At 38.2% G+C, this 17,956-nt stretch overlaps 3 protein-coding genes across 3 annotated transcripts; all 3 read left to right on the plus strand.

The window, feature by feature from the left end:
- The first annotated feature begins 148 nt into the window (after positions 1-148).
- ak9 (adenylate kinase 9) lies at positions 149-12,683 on the plus strand. Its single transcript, XM_056763716.1, is given in 39 exon segments — positions 149-1,062; positions 1,352-1,497; positions 1,588-1,651; positions 1,742-1,794; positions 1,894-1,990; positions 2,105-2,217; positions 2,354-2,515; positions 2,705-2,827; positions 2,912-2,986; positions 3,064-3,165; positions 3,251-3,390; positions 3,468-3,790; positions 4,670-4,708; positions 4,865-4,897; positions 5,043-5,173; positions 5,254-5,398; positions 5,509-5,626; positions 5,804-5,886; positions 6,051-6,107; positions 6,227-6,421; positions 6,508-6,635; positions 7,153-7,356; positions 7,456-7,464; positions 7,466-7,750; positions 7,837-7,958; positions 8,043-8,262; positions 8,391-8,483; positions 8,557-8,763; positions 8,896-9,114; positions 9,298-9,508; positions 9,656-9,857; positions 10,169-10,315; positions 10,476-10,693; positions 10,803-10,999; positions 11,083-11,252; positions 11,375-11,473; positions 11,735-11,837; positions 12,032-12,146; positions 12,286-12,683. Coding segments are annotated over 38 exon segments (5,367 nt in total). The 5' UTR covers positions 149-1,062; positions 1,352-1,377; the 3' UTR covers positions 12,531-12,683.
- A 638-nt stretch (positions 12,684-13,321) lies between these two features.
- ppil6 (peptidylprolyl isomerase (cyclophilin)-like 6) lies at positions 13,322-15,495 on the plus strand. The gene is made up of 8 exons (XM_056764082.1): positions 13,322-13,445; positions 13,545-13,640; positions 14,065-14,253; positions 14,369-14,431; positions 14,533-14,680; positions 14,779-14,838; positions 14,943-15,078; positions 15,236-15,495. Exons 1-8 carry the CDS (start codon positions 13,341-13,343, stop codon positions 15,345-15,347), a joined length of 909 nt encoding a protein of 302 aa, XP_056620060.1. The 5' UTR covers positions 13,322-13,340; the 3' UTR covers positions 15,348-15,495.
- Positions 15,496-15,509: 14 nt separating this feature from the next.
- On the plus strand, positions 15,510-17,874 carry henmt1 (HEN methyltransferase 1). Its single transcript, XM_056764080.1, has 6 exons — positions 15,510-15,921; positions 15,993-16,108; positions 16,509-16,643; positions 16,733-16,915; positions 17,009-17,189; positions 17,301-17,874. The coding sequence occupies exons 1-6, from the start codon at positions 15,838-15,840 to the stop codon at positions 17,802-17,804; spliced, it is 1,203 nt and encodes a 400-aa protein (XP_056620058.1). The 5' UTR covers positions 15,510-15,837; the 3' UTR covers positions 17,805-17,874.
- The last annotated feature ends 82 nt before the right edge of the window (positions 17,875-17,956 follow it).

Here is a 17,956-nt window from a genome sequence, read left to right on the forward strand (position 1 = left end):
AAAAAGATTATTCGATGGTTCAAATTGAAAAAAAAGCTAATCGTTACATTGAGCAATAGACTATTCGTTTTCTCCGTTGTTTATAATGTCAGTATTTTATTTATGTATGACTTGTGTTCTCTGACTGAATACAGGCTTTCAGTAGTACGGTGTGAATGGAAAACAGCCGACACGGTTTGTGATTTATAAGGTATAGTCTGACACTGCAGAAGATCACAGACTAGCTGTAGATCAGACACTACGCACATGACGTACTAGTTCTTGATAGCACTGATAGTGAAAATGCATAACATTTCCATTAATGAGGAATTTATAACACACCTAACATTTGTTTCATACGAAACATTTAAAAGAACAGTCAATGTTTTTTTGAATATGATTAGGAGGTAGTATACAAGTATACGCCCACTTCTTGCATGCAATCTTGTGAGGAACGAGGAAGCAGTTTGTTGTTTCAGAATCATGTCCCCAGGGTTTGGCTTGCTATCTTTTCAATCGAGCAGACCAGGGAAAGCTAATCGCGAAAAACCAACCATTTAAACCAGTTTAGGGAATTTTTATTTGATGTAATCATATAATGTTTATATTTAGTCTATTGTTATATTTAGCCTATAGTTGTACATAAACGTAGGGTTAGACTTGATTTAAGGTGAAGTTGAGATCACTTCCATACAAATACTGAACTAAATTTCCATTTCTTTATTCGTTTCAGGGTTAACGAGTTAAATTTGCGTGTATGCGCTTTCAAAAAACACTGAAATAAATACATTGGAAGAACCAGACGCGGATGTTGCTAAACACTGACCTCTGGTGGTTAAGATGGTCACGTTTTAATAAGCAGGAAAAGGAATTTGCCGAAATAAGCCATAAAAATGATTAAATAATATTCAGCATTTTTAACAGATAGGTAACATAAAAGCATACATAAAAACATATTTAAACTTTCATACGTTTCTGAAATACTCCCGTGTTGTGTTGTCGTGGTGGTTGCCATGACAAATGAACACATGAAGCTACGACTGGAGATGGAGGCAACAGACTATTGCTGCAGTTTCTATTAAAGTGAGTAAAACCAACAAATAAACACAATTATTGTGTTAAATAGACGCATACGTGTGTAAGTGTAAGAAATTATTCGATTTTTTATAAATCTACAGATACCAGTAGATGTTGTGATAGGCTAACACTACACTACACAAATGTGGTAATATTATAAACAGAATTTGGACTATAATAAATTGTCTATATATAATTATTACCGATGATTTTACACTGAACTCGAAGTTTGATTTGTAAGACAACAGAGTTGTTTAATGGATGTAAACAAACAGCTTTGTCCTCTGCTTTACAGTAACAGACGAATCGCATCATCCAACAATGTCAACCACTGTATGCAGTCCACCCACCTTCCCTTTAGTGGATAAACTCAACGAGGATGAAGCAGAAAGAGAAATTCTGCTTTGCAAACCAACATGTTTCATCATCATTGGAAAACCAGTGTGTTTCCTGCATGCACTCTTACCTATCAAAAAATGAAACTGTTTATAATGCATTTCCTCATTGTGTAAATATTTGTATGGTTTTTAGGGTGTTGGCAAATCTACTCTCGCTCGGAAATTAGCAATGACTTGGAATTGTATCCTCATTGATGGTAACTTTGGTCAGATGCTTTTGATATGACATTGCCATTTTTCGATGTGAACTTTCTGATTAACACTTTTTAATGTTTCGCCATGTTCAGATACAGATATTCTCAAAAACCATATCAGGGATAAAACAGAACAAGGTATAGAGGTGTGTGTTGCTGTTTTTATTTTACAACGACAATGGTTAAAATACACTGATACACTGTGAACAGCCCTATCTGTGTCAAATAATACATTTTTGTTTCAGCTCTTAAAGATTCTGGCTGAAGGAAGAGCCGCTCCAGAGGAGATGATGGTGAAGTTAATTGTTGACCGGCTTGAGTCACCTGATATAGAACATTACGGTAAGAGTTTGACAAAACCAACATACTGTAACCTAAACTTAACCTGATTTAATGTTTAAAGGCCAGCAGTTTGATATTGAGTAATATTAACTTGTTTCTATGGTGGTCGAGCAGGTTATGTCCTGGCCTGTTTACCATCTATCTCAGAGGAATACATGAAGATACGGGAGCAAATAGACCTGATCAAAAACCTCAAAACCCCTCCAGACTTCATCATTAACATTAAGGTGGCCATTTACTATTTCATATCTTAAAAAATATCCATATCAATCTGTTAAATTAACGCCCAAAAGATAATTGTTCATACGATGCGAAGTCAATAACAAATGTACACACGGTAATGTATTGTGTGTCTGTGTGTAGTGTGCAGACAAAGACCTGATCCAGAGGCTGTCAGGTGAGCGTCAGCATCCTGAGACAGGTCGTGTGTTCCAGACTGAGAAGCTGAATGCTTTAAAGAAAGAAACTCTGAGGAAAAGCACCAACATAGAGGAAGACGAAGAACCAGAAGATCTGGATGAAGAGGTATTATTATATTAGACAAATGTATTGAGTTCAGTAGATTATTGCAATTAGTTATTTTTGATAAAAGCATCGGCCAAATGCATATAAAATAATTTATCAATAGTGCATACAGTAAGCTACATCAATAAGTTTCTCGTTTATTTGCACATATTAATTCAAAAGCAACTAAAGTTTATGTATCTGTTTAAGATGGAAGAGATGGAGCTAGATAAAGACTTGATCACACAGCTTGTGAGAGTGAAAGAAAATGATCCAGAGAACGTCAACAGCAGAATCAGGCTCTATAAGAACATCATCCTCAGGCCTCTAGAGGTGAGGACACTCATTGTAAACTGACATACTATCACTGAAACAGACTACTGACAACATTTATGCGTATGTTTGTTTGATGTGTAGGATTACATGGCAGAGCATAATCCCCCATACTTAATTGAACTGGATGGAAACAAGGACCCAGAGGAGATCTTTAAGGTGGGTGACCTCTGTCCTGTAAACATACAACAATGTCTTAAGATTGATCTCAAACCTTTTGAATCGTTTGTGAATAGTCAGTGATGTATCGTTTGGAGTCCATGGCTGTGAGATGTCCAGCCGTGCCTGTGCGTTTGATGACGATGGAGGAAACCGAGCTAGCCTTTCAGATGGAAATGGTCAGATATATAAGCATAGACCTCTTTTATACGAACTGATCAAGGCAGAGAAAGTATAAATGTTCTTATTATCTGTCACTTGTAGGAGGAGCTTTTAAGAACCTTGTCCTCTGGTAAGATTGTCGCACCAGGCTTTAACTGGCGTATGAGTCGATGGTCCTCCACCTGTCCCGTGGCTCTAAAAGAAGGCAGGGTCATGAAGGGCAGACCTGAGTTCTCCGTTAGGTTAGTGAAAACATTCGATTGATTTGTGATATTATGTGAGAGACCATTAATGCTAGACACGTTATACTTTCCATTAGCTTCATGGATAAGATCTACATCTTGTCGTCTCAGGATGCTCTGCAGAAGTTCACGACAAACCCTCGACTGTACCTCCTGCGTCCCATGCCCCATCTGCCATGCAGGGTGTCTGTGATCGGGCCGCCTTGTTCAGGAAAGAGCACAATGTCTGCTCTGCTAGCAAAGCATTATGGGGCTGTGCTGGTGGATGTAGAGGCATTGATGGAACGAACCCTGGCTATGTTCAGACGTGATATGCTGGATAAAGCACGTCACAATGCTACACTCACAGCCATGGACCAGGTCAGAGCAAGGATGGAGATTGAGGCTACACTTATATCAGGTTAGAAAGCTGCAAAAATACAGAGTTGGTAACCTGTTTTTGAATAGTATTGATATTTAAAGCCATGGCTTTTGCATTTTGCAAATTTTGAAAACATACTTTAGGGAAGAAAACAGGCTGAATGCAAATGTGAAAACTCTGATGAATTACAGTTTGTTGCAATAGTAGAATAGTAACCCTTACAAAAAAGAAGTATATTGCAAGTTAATTTTCAAGTCAAGTATACTTTATGTAGAAAGTGTATTAGTAGTATAGTTAATACTAGTTGGGACTAAATTTTCCCTATTTTTAGAATTTTAACCAGTTTGTACTGCAACTAATGTATACTAGTTAACAACTTGAACTTAAAGTTTACTCATTTAAAACTTCTAGCACATTTCTTAGTGTATGAATGTGCAATTGGAAGAACTGTATACTCTCAGTAAACTACTAGTTTAGTTGTTTTTAAACTGAGTATAAACACATTTTTCTTTGAGTGAATTTCAAACCATACTTATAGGTTCATATTTTTTTATTATATATTATATTGTAATTGCATAAACCTAAAGATGTAACGTTATATGATTTTTTGTAGTATATACTGTATTTTTTATCTCAAACTAAAGATTAAGTACAAGTATACGTCAAATCCACTTAATGATTTTTTATTAACTTAAGTATACTTAAGTGTAATTAATAACAGTATATTACTAATGCATACATAAAAAGTAGACTGAAAACAATTTTAAAATAACTATACTAATAGCACCCTTGGATAAAAAAAATCTGAGGGATCATCTTCATAGTTTGTTTTGCATTGTTTAGATTTGAGTGAATTAGAATCTAGTCTGACTTTGTCTTAATACTAAAGACAGTATTTCTTCATTTATCTTGACAAAGTAAAAACCGATGAGGGCGAGTCTGATGAAACATACTCAGGTGAGATAAACCTATAGCTAGCATGGACTTTACACCACACATTGTCCTTCATTAGTATTGATATAGCAGTGTGTATTCACCATTGAAAAATGTAATAGTGCGAGTTTGTTCAAATATGCATGTTCTTAACTGTATCATTTACCTTATTTATTGCAGATATAGACCCAGTTGGTGAAGAGAGTGAGAAAGGTAACGTTAAGTTCAAAGGAAATCCATGTGATGTGTGAATGTGAAACAAAAATATTTCAAACAACACAGTTTTGTGAATTGAATGTTTTTCTGGGCACTATACGGGAAATACGTCTACAATAGTTTAGCGATGTGTTTCCTACAGGAATAGAGGTGACAAAAGATCACCCAGATATTCAAGCTCTTGTGGAAGAAGCCATGAAGGAGGCAGAACAATCTCTAACCTCAGCTCCACCAGAGCTTTATTTGGAGGCCCTGGAAAAGCTCTTTAGAGAGGTGGAACTATTATTATGTCACTTTCCCATACTTCCTAGATGTTAAGATTACCTGTAAACGTCTTGCTTGTGGGCTTTTAGATTGAGACTGAAAATGAGGATCCTGAACATGAAAGGGGTTGGATACTGGACAATTCTGCCGGATCACAGCTGATCACCATTGAGGAGATACATGGTGCTATAGCACCTGAAGTCATATTCTGTCTTAAAGACAATCATGAGGAAGGTTAGATAGAGATCTACTCTCATGTCTGTTTGACAACTACTGAGCCTTGTGATGGTGGTCTAGGCCACAGTGTCCACTAGATTGTAATGGTCACTTGTTGTTAATTAAAGGAATAACAATCCTAACCAGGATGTACGTGCAGAACAAAGATGAGGTTGATCGGGCTGTGCTGACTCGTCTACAAGAAGAACGTAAACTGCAGAAACCACAAGACACTCATGAGACACAGTGAGTCTGGGGGCAAATAAAGGGCACGGGTTCAGGAAACACATTGTAAACCGGGGAGAAAAAAGTTTCATGTTTAAGGCATTGGCGTTCTCATAATTACTTAGTAGTGGAAGTAGTGGCTTACATAATCCATATTGTAGGTGTCAGTGGAATTATTGTTGTGGTGATGTATTTCAGGATACACATTGAGGACACAAAGGAAGTTTCACAGCCCGCCGACACTCAGTCCAAACTCAAGACTGTACCTGAGGAGTTAGATGGTACTAATCCTGGATATCATTGTGTTTTTCTTTACATTCCAACTGGAGCCTCCAACTATTAAACAAACATTAAACATTAAAGGACTTCCTACATATTAGTGTGGCATCCTTTGTAGTTTGTGTATTAAAAGCAAGTTTTGATGAGTATTTGTATGTATTTTCAGAGACTTCTGATAAGTCTAATGATAAAGGCCAAACTTCAGTTACATTACATTATGACAGTTTGGACTTATTTAATATATTTTCTATAATAAATCCACATGCTTTTCTTTAGTGCCAGTTGTAATTTTATGACTTTTGAAGTGTATATGTGCATATCTACTTGTGTCTGTCTGTGCAGATGTGGTGCTGCCAATGGTGTGGGAAAAGGGTTTTCCTGAAGGTCCAGAGATGGATGCCTTTAGATTGCAAGTTAAGCAGTTTTTGAAGGATTGGGAAAACATGGAACATACCCTCACCTGCAACTATGCAGTACTGGATATCACTAACAAAACCTCTCAGAACATCCTCCAAGAGATGATTCATCATATGAAGAGTGTGTAAAGTCGGTCTGGCTCATTCTTTTTAATACTGGTCACTCATTCATTTAGTATATCTGCCCTTACCCTCTCTCTTTCTCAGAGCCATTTAAACACACAGCCATGAAGATGTCTAGTGTAGAGCTAGAAGATGAAGAAGACAATATAAATGCATTGGCAGAGGCTGAGAAACCAGACTGTGTTGAGGAAGGGGAAGAAGATGAATCTGAGGTCAGAACATTTGCATAAAGAATGGACGTTATTTTTAAAGTGATAGTTCACCCCAAAATTAAAATTCTGTCATCATCTACTCACCTTTTTGTCATTTCAAACCTGTATGACTTTCTTTCTTCCGCAGAACACAAAATAAGATATTACAACTCATTTGACTTCAATTAACAATTAAATACCCTTACAAAAAAGATTATTAGTTCACTTATTTCCATTAGTGCTATTAGTTGACTAAATTAAAAAAATCTGAAAGTATACTTTAAGTCTATATACTGTTCAATTTGTAATATACAAAATTGGCAATTTATTCCCAAGCAGTAAATAGTATGAAGTAAAGTTGTACACTCAAAAGTATACTAGTACTTACTACACAAAGGATATTTAACAATACCTGAACTTTGCTTAAGTGCACTTTTTTTGTAATCGAAAAAGTCACACACAGATAAAAGAACGTGTTCCACATAAACAACCTCTTATTGACTCTTAGAGTAACACTCTTGTGATCCGATGGTCTCAGGTGGAGCTCACCTTAAAGAGGCAGTTGGGTGACACTAAGCATTTTTGTCCAGTGGTGTTGAAAGAGAGGGGCACCCTATGCCCTTGTCTAGACGAACATGCTGCCAAATACAGAGAGAAAGTCTATTATTTCTCCAGCACAGAGGCACAAGACAAGTTCATACAGAACCCAGAACTCTACAGATCAAACACAGAGCTACCAAAGGTATGACTAGAATGTTACCAAGACAAATGATTAAAACAAACACAAGTTTTAAAACAACCAACCTCTGACCTTTTTTTGCCCTTGCATGTGTGCCGCTAGCCACCTGCCGCTGCGGGTCTTCATGCTAGGAGTAAGGGGCTCGGGTAAGACCACCCATGGGAAATGGCTTGCAAAGCAGCTGGGTGTCTTCCACATCCAATTCAGAGAGCGGCTACAGGAGCTTATCCTACGAAAGACCAAGAAACGCATGTCACACACGGATGATTCTGAACCCCCTGATGAACCTCCAGAGGAGCTTAAGACCCTGCTGGAGGCTCAGAGCACAGTATCACCTCCTGACCTGGAAGACAAGCCTGGACATGATGAGATCGCATCTGATGAGGCTGACATAAATGTAAGGGGTTATAAGTAAGAAGTTTCATTTGATTTAATATATTGTATCATTTCTTGACATGTAACGTTCTGCATTGATGTTTGCAGGAAGATCCAGTTTTGACCCATGATGAAGAGGCCATAAAAGCATACCTGCAGGATGGAGATCCTCTCCCACCAGAGATACTGGAAATGGTTTTATTACAGTGGTGGGATCAAGAACCCTACAAGTAAACAAACTGGTCACTGAGACACACACCAAACATTTGCACAACCGTAGTGTGTGTAGCTTTCAACTCTTATTATTCTCTCAGATCCACAGGGTTTATTTTGGAGGGATTTCCTCAAAACCATGAGGAGGTGTCCTTCATGGTGGAGCGTCACTTGTTTCCAGACGTGGTGGCAGTGATGTCAGTAGAGGTGGCTGAAGTGGTGCGGCGTCTTCTGCCTCCACGGCTCATGCGTTGGAGGGAGAGGCGAGACCGCAGACGAGAACAGCTGCGTTTGGTCGCAAAGCTACAGCGAGAGCTGAGGGTAAGCGCCAACTTTGGGTCGCAGATGGTTGCAAAATCCAAACTAATAAAATGATCAACAGGAAACAAAAGAGGTGAAACCGATGTTTCGTTTTGATTAAAAATGCACCGAACTATGTTCCACCACAGGAGAAGGGCATCACCATGAGAAGAGCAGAGCTTATGGCTGAGCGATCTCTTAAAGATCCCAGCTCAAGACTCCTAAAGCATCCAAAAGATGGGGTCAGTGATCATACAGTAATTGTCTTGATTTGGTAAACATTCAACCATTATGATTTAAGATTTTGTTCCGCAGGAGGATGAGGAGGGTCAAGGAGAAACAGAGGAGATGAACGAAGAGGAGATGGAATGGGAGGAGATTGAAGCCATGCTGCTGGAGGAGTTTCCTCCTGAGGAAGAAGAGGCAGAAAAAGAGGAAACAGAGGATAATGCAAAAGAGAGGCTAGAGATGGAGATCAGTCAGAGGTTTGAGAAGGATGACAACAACCTCACCAGTATGATGGTAACGGAAGCTTATCTGTCCTAAAAGATCATATTCAAAACACATTTAAAGAAGTCATCATCTTCTGATATTTCTAAGGAAACAAATGCATTTTAGAAATCCTGCTGATAATTCAATAATGTATTTTTATAGGAGTTTCTCACAGAGAACCAAATCCCTCGCCTGGATATAAACACAGGCCGCTTGCCTCGGATTGTAAGGTACCAGCTCCTACAGGCAGTCAAACCTCTGGTGGTGAACAGAGACTCTCTATTTCTGAAATGCCAGCCAATCAGCTACAGTCTTGCTAGAAAACTACTGAACTGTTCCTATAAATATCCCAGTGGCTTCGGGTGCTGGGATCCTGTTAGGGTAAGACTGATCTACAACATACTTTAAATTATTTTGTCTTTCTAAAAATCGTATTGTAGTCTACATCACATGGTTGGAAGATACAGGAAGATTGTCACATATATAGATGTGTTTAAGTTAAAAGCTTTTTTGTTGTTATGTCAGTATAAGCCAAAAACAGCCCAAGCTGTTATGTTTTTGTAGTACGCAGAAGGAGATTTTATCCAGCCTCCCCAGGGCTCTTCCAACACATTCCCCATCATCCTGCATCAGTTCATCTACTTCTTTGCCTCCAAGGAGACGCGGAACACTTTCATTCTCAATCCAATCAAATACCTCCGTCAACCAAAACCCAGTCCTTTCCTGCCAATCAGACTGGCCATCACTGGCTCATCCAAAGCAGGCAAAACCACAGGTCAGATTTCAAACCCTCATTGTCAAACAGTGGAAATGAAATACAAGCCACTATAAGGATTCTATCCCATAAACAATCTAATAAGCAAGTTTATGATTGCAGAAAAAGTAACTAACATCTTTTTCTTCTGTGTTTCTGTGTACCTAGTGGCACGGATGTTTGAAAGTAAGTTTGGTGTAGCTCGGCTGTCCATTGGGGATGCGATACGTACAGTGCTCAAAAACCATGGCAGAACTGATCTGAGTCATCAAGTGCTGAAGCATTTGAACCAGGGCCTGACCGTACCTGATGAACTAGCCATCAAGTGCCTTGAAGTGGCTTTGATGAGCCCAGTCTGCAGCACTCGTGGGTGCGGCACACTACTACAAGAAAAACTGCTTAGAAAATGTCAATTCTTTCCTCATGTACCCACCCTCATGTCATCTCAAAGACTTCTCTAACTTTTGAAGAAGACATTTTAAAGAATGTTAGTTACCAAACAACACCGGCCCCCATTGACCTCCATTGACACAAAACCACTGGGACATTTTTTCTTTTGTGTTCCACAGAAGACTGAAAAATAGGTTTGAATGACATGAGGGTGAACATAAATGACAGAACTATGCCTTGAAGGCCGGTTTTACAGTTCCTGCAGCACAGTAACTTTATTGGTTCTCTCAGATTTGTGTTGGACGGCTTCCCTGTGACCAAGCATCAGGCTGAACTGATGGAGTCCTGCAGCATTATTCCTATGCTAGTGACTGAACTCCAGGTAGACACAGCAGAAGTGCTGAGAAGAGGCCTGAAAGACAGGGAGAAAAAGAACAGGTCAGACCTGCACAATTTAAACAGCTCTTTAAACAAAATTCAACATCATCGCTAAGGTTCCAAATGTTGGGTACTTTCTGTAATACTAGTTGCTAACGGCTTTGTCAATGTAAATGTGTAAATTTTATGTAAGTATACAAAAATTCTCTCTTTCCGGCAGGTCTTACCCAACACTCGACAGCCCACAGATCCTAAACGTTCGCAACTCTTGCTTCATGCGGGAAGCTGAGGCGGTCAGGCTTCATCTCCAGCAGAAGTATCACAACTGGATTCCCATTGATGCTCGCAAGAGCAAGTGGTGGGTGTGGGAGAAAGTTTTAGATGAGGTTGGAATTAGCATGGCAAACATTAGTGCTTACCTGGAACGGATTCACAAAGGTGAGAGCGTGCAAATGACACCCAAGTGTAAAACCAGAGAAGCGATATATAAGTAATATAGATACATTATTTGACATGAAATTTGGAGTGACTATTGTGTTTCTTGCAGGCCAGGCAGCCAGTATACACAGACTATGCATTACCCCACAAGAGCTGCAGTCTAGGCTGGGAGAGTTTGGGAAGCACTGCCCCGTTAGCTTGGCTCTCCATCGCCATCTGGTGGATTGTTCCCATAATACCTCCCTGGAATTAGCTGCAGAATTCAGGGGCCGCTTCTACAAAATGGCCACCAGAGAGTTTCTAGAGGTACAGTAAAGTGTCTGATATAGAAATGCAATAGAAGTTTAGGCTTTAGATAACTCACTACTTCTCAATTTGTTTTTTGAAAGAAATTTTTAGAGTCACCAGAGAAGTTTGTGCCTCCTGGCTGCCCCCACCCACTGCCCTCTCCTACACTGCTTCCCCAAAAACTGAGTGCTGGTCAGGTGAAGAGCCGATTTCCTCAGCAAGTGGAGATGAAGGGTTTTTGCCCTGTCACTTATCTGGATGGTCAACAGAGGTATATATATAGAAGACTATGATTTGGATCATTAATACTATAAATTATTTTATTTGCAAGATTATGTTTATTATAGACTTAAGTTTTTAGGTCTATACTTTTGTTTTTCTTTGCATCTATAGATATGAAGCTTTGGTACGTGGACATTTGGAGTACGCTGTTGAATATAGAAATAGGATCTATATCTTTGAGAATGAAAAGAAAGAGGAGCAGTTCCTCCGGTAAGTAGTCAGTCCAGTAATTTGCAAACAAATAAAGGTTTGTGAATCAAAATTGGCTTGATGTTTTTTTGTGTGTAGCTGTTGAGTTTTTACTTGATCTACCTATTTTTTATGTGTTTATCTCTTTAGGGCTCTGAACAAAGAGCTTACAGTATATAAAAATACATAAGCATGAAAATAGATCCTCTATACGTTATCAATGAACATGTAATACTGTATGATAAAATGATGCTGAAAATTTCACAACAGAACTGTTTTTAGCTCACCTCAGATTTACTGGGATCTAAAACTTCCACATAAACTACCTCCTTTGGAAGATCCAGTCTCACTAACATCTTTACCGATCCAGGGCTATTTGGAACAAGTAAGGAGATCACTGATACTCTAAGTCTCTTATTCTCACCTGGTGTTTGTTACCTTTCACTTAACAAAAGTTTCTGTTTATAATAAAACTTTTAAAATGGGCATTTGGGTAAAGATCTGTGTTAGAAGATTCATCACACAATCTTGTGACATTAATTTAACATATTTAACCAGCATTTAACCTTGTTTCCATAGAGTGTTGCCTTGTCTGTCATCAAAGCCATGACTGCAGTAGGAAAACTCAAGCCAAAGTTTCCTTTCCTCAGTGTGAAGAGATCTGCTATTTTGCATCTGGCTTTTCTCCTGAAAGGTGCCGTTTTTATTTGTTTCTTTCATTATTCATGAAAAGCTTGGTATAGAAACCTATTATTAAAAATATAAGGTATGAAAGTATTTTTCACCTGATTTCAAACCTGATTTACTAACAGTCTACCTATCCACACTCACAGCATTTAACAGCACGAACCCTGATTATATTCGGGAAAAGTACAAAAGGAAACTTCAAGAGTTTGAGGCAGGTTGTGAGCTGCTTTCATACCTGAGTTCCACTCTGAGCAAGTACAGATCTCCTCATTGCGTACCTCCAGATGTATCACAGAAGCTGGACAAGTTTCTGGCCATGGAAAAGTCTATTCAAACAGCCTCAGGCCTCATACAGCTTGGGGCATTTGGACAACATGAAGTAGCCTTATAAAAATCTTTCTTTGAATTTGAAGATTTTGGCTGATGTTAAATCAGTAAGATTTGCACTCAAACGTTTTGAGTAAACATAAAAAATATTGTATTCTGTTCAATAAATAAAAGGAATGCATGACCTTAATAAATATAATAAATATGCTTTATCTTACTGTTTGTTGTTGTTGAGTGTTAACTCTTGTTGAGTGTTACTCAGTGTTGGGTAAGTTACTCTGAAAAAGTAATTAATTACTAGTTACTCATTACATATTCAATAGTGTAATTAGATTACTGTCCAAATTACTCTGTCCAAAAAGTATTTACTCATTACTAATTACTTTCTATATCCTACATCAGCCTTGATTAGTTAAGTGATTCAATGATAGACATGAAACGGCTTATTGAATTCATTCAAATAATATTATTAACTGACCAAAGTATTACAAATGTGAGAATTATACATTAAAGCACAGATTTTAAAGTAAGACTTTGAATTTTGAAGTCAATACGCTATTGCACACGCATATATTTAACAAAGTATTTAGTTTAATTACATCAAAAGTAACTGTATGTAAATTACAGAAAACATGTGAGTAATCCCTTACTTTACTTTTCAAGGGAAAAGTAATTAAATTACTGTAACTAATTACTTAGTAACTACTTACACCCAACACTGGTGTTACTCGTCAGAATGTTTAATATGTACTTGTATGTATATTTCTGTATCTGTGATATAAAATCGGTTAGATTAACACATCTAATAAAATAATAAATAAACGTCTGGAATTCGCCACCGTTTCCTCATAGTGGAGCACGCGACTCTGTTTCCATGGGAACGGGACTCTATCATCAAAACATGGCGTCTGCAACACAATTACAAATCGTCGGTCTGATGAACAAATATAATTTCCAAATAGCCAAAGGCATTGCAGAGGTAATTTTTGAATGATTATCACTATGTATTTACATTGAAGCGTCTTATTGTCTCAATAAAGATGCTTATAAAGTCACTGAAGCTCACGTTTACACTTAGGGATTGAAAACTAAATTCACGGAGTCGTTTGATGATCCAGTTATTTTGCCACTGCTCGAATGTGACTGGCATGGCTACTTATCTAACAAAAAGAGGGTAAGACAACAGTTTATTATTTCATTTTCTAACTAAATCAAATAAGCGTCAGATTTATTAAAAAATTAACCTTAAAGACATTTACAGACTTTAATTAACACTTTAATTAAAAGTTAACTAACATCAAGGAAGATTGAAAACACACATTTAAGTATTTAAAACTTAATGTTTAACAGACCATGCTTTATAAGAACATTAAATTGGACATAAAGAAAAATATAAATCATGACCTGCATGTATTCAGTACGTTTGAGATCTAAATTAAATTATAATAGTTAAAAAAAGAAATAGGCTAATGCCTTTTAAATTTAATTTGGTAGAGGATTGAGTTTCAGTGCTCGAGTAAAGTACACATCCTTCATACTACTTTAATTTTGTAATAAATGACTTAAAGCATAATTGCTTTATACCCTTTCTTCTGAAGGAGCTGAAAGGAGAGGTTTGGCAATACACCGGCTGTCTTATGTGCTTTGTAAACGGTCAGTTTCTCGGTGATGAGAGGAAGCTATCCAGCTGGGCAGAAAGAGAGTGGAAGTTTTCTTTCCATCGACCACTGCCACTTTATAAGGCCCTGGCTGAGGAGTATTACAGCAACAACCTACGAAGCACTGGGGTACATAAACAAAATAAAAAATGCATTAAATCTTAATCCTATAAATGAAAAAACATCTTAAATTGTGTGGCTAGTTTTGCAACAAATATTTGATTATGAGTCTCTTTCACCACAGCACATTTTTGTTTATATGGACGTTGAAATTGGTGGACAGGCAGCTGGCAGACTGATGTTTGAGGTAAGGATTTGAGTAAAGTGAGTACCTGTGGAAATGTATTTATATATTTTTTCCCATTCATTTTTACCCTCAAGAGTTCTTATTTGTAACTTTTGTGTCAGCTGTTCTCAGAACTGTGTCCAAAGACATGTAGGAACTTTAAGGCCTTATGCACTGGAGAGGTAGGCTTGTCCAAGAGTAATCTTGAGTTGAGCTACATAGGTTCGATTTTCCACAGAGTTGTGCCAAAGGGCTGGGTGCAGGGAGGAGGTAAGATGCTGTATTAGATTTTTGCACGTATACAACGCATTATACAGTACCAGTAAACCTTGTGACTACGTAATTGTTTCTATGGTTTTCCCTTGCAGATATTCTACCTGGAAGGAAAGGCAATGGGGGAGAGTCTATATATGGCCCAACATTTGAGGGTACTTTCACGTGTACAGAGACAAAATGCCTTTTGTAATTTGAACATTTAAAAAATGTAAACTGAAACACTGACACATATAACAAGAATGAAATGGTTTTACAGATGAGAATTTTATTGTCTCTCACAACAAGCGTGGCATCCTGGGAATGGCTAACCAAGGTCCACATAGCAATGCTTCTCAGTTCTACATCACACTACAACCAGCTTCCTGGATGGACTACAAATACGTGGCATTTGGGTAAATGTCTTAAAATATAACTCCAAAAGTTTGCATATTGATTTAATATTTTACACAAGATTTTAGCTAAAGTAAAAGCGCACACTTCAGAATTCACATTTTAGCTTAATTTATATTAGTTGACCTATGTGTCACATTGTGCACCTTTCTATCTCAGGCAACTTGTTGAAGGCACAGAGGTTCTGAAGAAACTAGAGGAAGTGCCCACATACAACGAAAGGCCTAAGCACGACTGCAAAATAATAGCCTGTGGAGTGATTGAGCCCTGAGCTCTCATATAACTCACATTATAATGCAAAAATTACGCATACATTATAATGTATAATGCATACTTGTTTAAGTATGTTTTAGAATAGCTGTGGCTTGTTTGGCTTATTACATTTCTCATTCAAAAATAAATAAATATCAAGAATTGAAAATAATTTTCTATTAATTCTGTAGCTATAGCCATTTTCATAATACACATTGTTCCAAGCAGAGATATTAATATATACGTATATAACATATTTTTAAAAAGTATATAAAACTACTTGCCTACTGTGCTTTTGTGGGCAAATTCCGCGCTCCGCGTATTCTCGCGGTAATTTGATGTCATACGGCGATCGCTCTGCGCATCCCAGCCGCCGCATGAAGTCGAACAGATGTAAAGAGTTTGAGTAAAACACTGAAAGCAATCGTCCATTTGCACTTATCTACGGCTCTCTAATACATCTTGAACATATATTTAACGGTAACGGCCAAAAACACACACACAGCACCATGAATACACCGTTTTCTCCTCCGCTCTACATGCAGAGATATCAGTTTGTTGTTGATTACGTGCAAACGTACCGTCCTAGAAAGGTAAAAACATGTCAAGTATTCAAATAAATACAGTCTTTTCGGGGTCTTATTACCTGCACTGGATTTCTCAGGTAATTGATTTAGGATGCGCCGAGTGTTGCTTGCTTGGAAAACTCAAGTTTCATCGCGACTGTGTACAGTTATTAGTGGGGGTTGATATAAACGCTGATTCCCTTCTAAAAAGAAGGTAAGTCATCCTTGACTCATGATACAGATTCTAATAGTTTCCACTACAAAGGCTATTATGTGTGAACATCAGCATTAAAACCATTCCAAAAAGTCTTGGAGTGAAATGGACCGTATGTCCATAGGAGTTAATGTTGTTTTGTTGGTTCACATACACAGTGCCACTTATAGAATCCAACACCTTACCAGTAGACACCCACAGAGACCATTACAGTTTCCATTAAAACCAATACTAATATAACATAATACTACTAAATCCATTTGAATGTTTAATGTTTTTTTCTTCCACATGGATCCAAAGCAGTACAAGGAGTAACATTTAAATAGCATTTTACTATGAGACGACTGTGAGACTGGCCCAAGATTGGCAATTACGTTAACTATGATATTCATTTTTCCAGGCGTTTACTGGCACCACTCATGAGCGATTACCTACAACCAAGCATTGGGCCTTTGACCATTGAGTTATACCAGGGCTCGGTCACAGAGAGAGAGCCGTGCACTAGAGGATTTGATCTTGTGACGTGTGTTGAGTTGTGAGTTTTGTTTTGTTTCTCTAGCTGTATTATTTTAATTGATTGATTTACCTGAGCTGTTTGGAAAAAAAACACCTTATGCTGTGAAGAATCGAACACTTGGAACTTGCGGAGGTGGAGAGCTTCTCAGAGGTGGTCTTTGGGTACATGGCACCTGGTGCCGTGATCATCAGCACACCAAACTCGGAATTCAACCCGCTCTTGCCGGGCCTGAGAGGATTCAGAAACTATGACCACAAGTTTGAGTGGACCAGAGCTGAGTTTCAGGCCTGGTAAGTAATACAGGAACCTATTTGTATCCATGCTATTCACAATTAATCATTTCCTGGATTATAACTTGAATTCCAACTCTTTTTCACTCATAGGGCTCACAGAGTTTGTAGAGAACATGGTTATTCTGTACAGTTTACTGGAGTCGGAGAATCCTTTGACTGTTGGACAGATGTGGGATTCTGCACCCAGATTGGTGTGTTCCAGAGAAATTATGATGAGACAAATTGGTCCATGACTACCACTGAGCATTTGGAACCCTCGGTGTACAGACTGGTGAGAACACAGGGTGTTGCAATCGCATTTCCTTGTTTTTCAAATTATAATTGATAGTTTTCTCCCCAAGGGACATGTTTTGCAAACATATTTTTTTTTAAATTTTTCAAGTTGTACAGGGTGGTGTATCCGAGTCTCTGTGATAACAACATCTACCAGAAGACTCTGGTTAATGAAGTCCTGTATGAGGCACAACGACTGAGACAGGAATGGCTTCAGAAGAACATTGACTCTAACAACAATACACATGTCCACAGTTATCCATCAGTGGAAGCGGAACACCGTGGAGCTGAAGGGGGCGCAGATGAACAGCTGCCTGTGTATCAGCAGGGTGGCACCATTTGCGTCCCCTTGTCAAGCGTATGGTCGAGACCTAGAGTAAGAGGGCTGTGTGGGACCCTGCATCGTCTTCGAGAGATACTGCTGGATGATTCGCTGATGAGGCTGAATGCTGATGGAACGGTGCTAATATTGCCTGCTGTTGATGATGATGAGGATGAGGATGAGGAGGAAGACAAAGAAGACAAAGATGAGGAGGTGAAAACGGCTTCAGATGTAGCAGAAAATGTAAAGGAGGACTGGGACGAGGAGCTTACAAGCTTTGGAAATGTATAATAGATGGAAAGCTCTGTAACTGAAATCAAAAGTAAAATGTTGTACTCTGGGATGACTAAAATGTTTGTAAGTACAGAACCAACTATAATTTGTTTAGAGTAACCGTTTGCATTCTGTTGTCAAAACTGTAAAGGAGATGTGAAGAGAAACAT

This window comes from Triplophysa dalaica, chromosome 13, assembly GCF_015846415.1.
Source record: "Triplophysa dalaica isolate WHDGS20190420 chromosome 13, ASM1584641v1, whole genome shotgun sequence".
NCBI lineage: Eukaryota > Metazoa > Chordata > Actinopteri > Cypriniformes > Nemacheilidae > Triplophysa > Triplophysa dalaica.

Coding starts and splice junctions, on each gene's coding strand:
- henmt1 (XM_056764080.1), top strand. CDS start 15,838: ATGAATACACCGTTTTCTCCTCCGCTCTACATGCAGAGATATCAGTTT. Junction 15,922..15,992: donor AAACGTACCGTCCTAGAAAG/GTAAAAACATGT, acceptor TGGATTTCTCAG/GTAATTGATTTAGGATGCGC. Junction 16,109..16,508: donor GATTCCCTTCTAAAAAGAAG/GTAAGTCATCCT, acceptor TCATTTTTCCAG/GCGTTTACTGGCACCACTCA.
- ppil6 (XM_056764082.1), top strand. CDS start 13,341: ATGGGAACGGGACTCTATCATCAAAACATGGCGTCTGCAACACAATTA. Junction 13,641..14,064: donor ACTTATCTAACAAAAAGAGG/GTAAGACAACAG, acceptor TTTCTTCTGAAG/GAGCTGAAAGGAGAGGTTTG. Junction 15,079..15,235: donor TACAAATACGTGGCATTTGG/GTAAATGTCTTA, acceptor TTTCTATCTCAG/GCAACTTGTTGAAGGCACAG.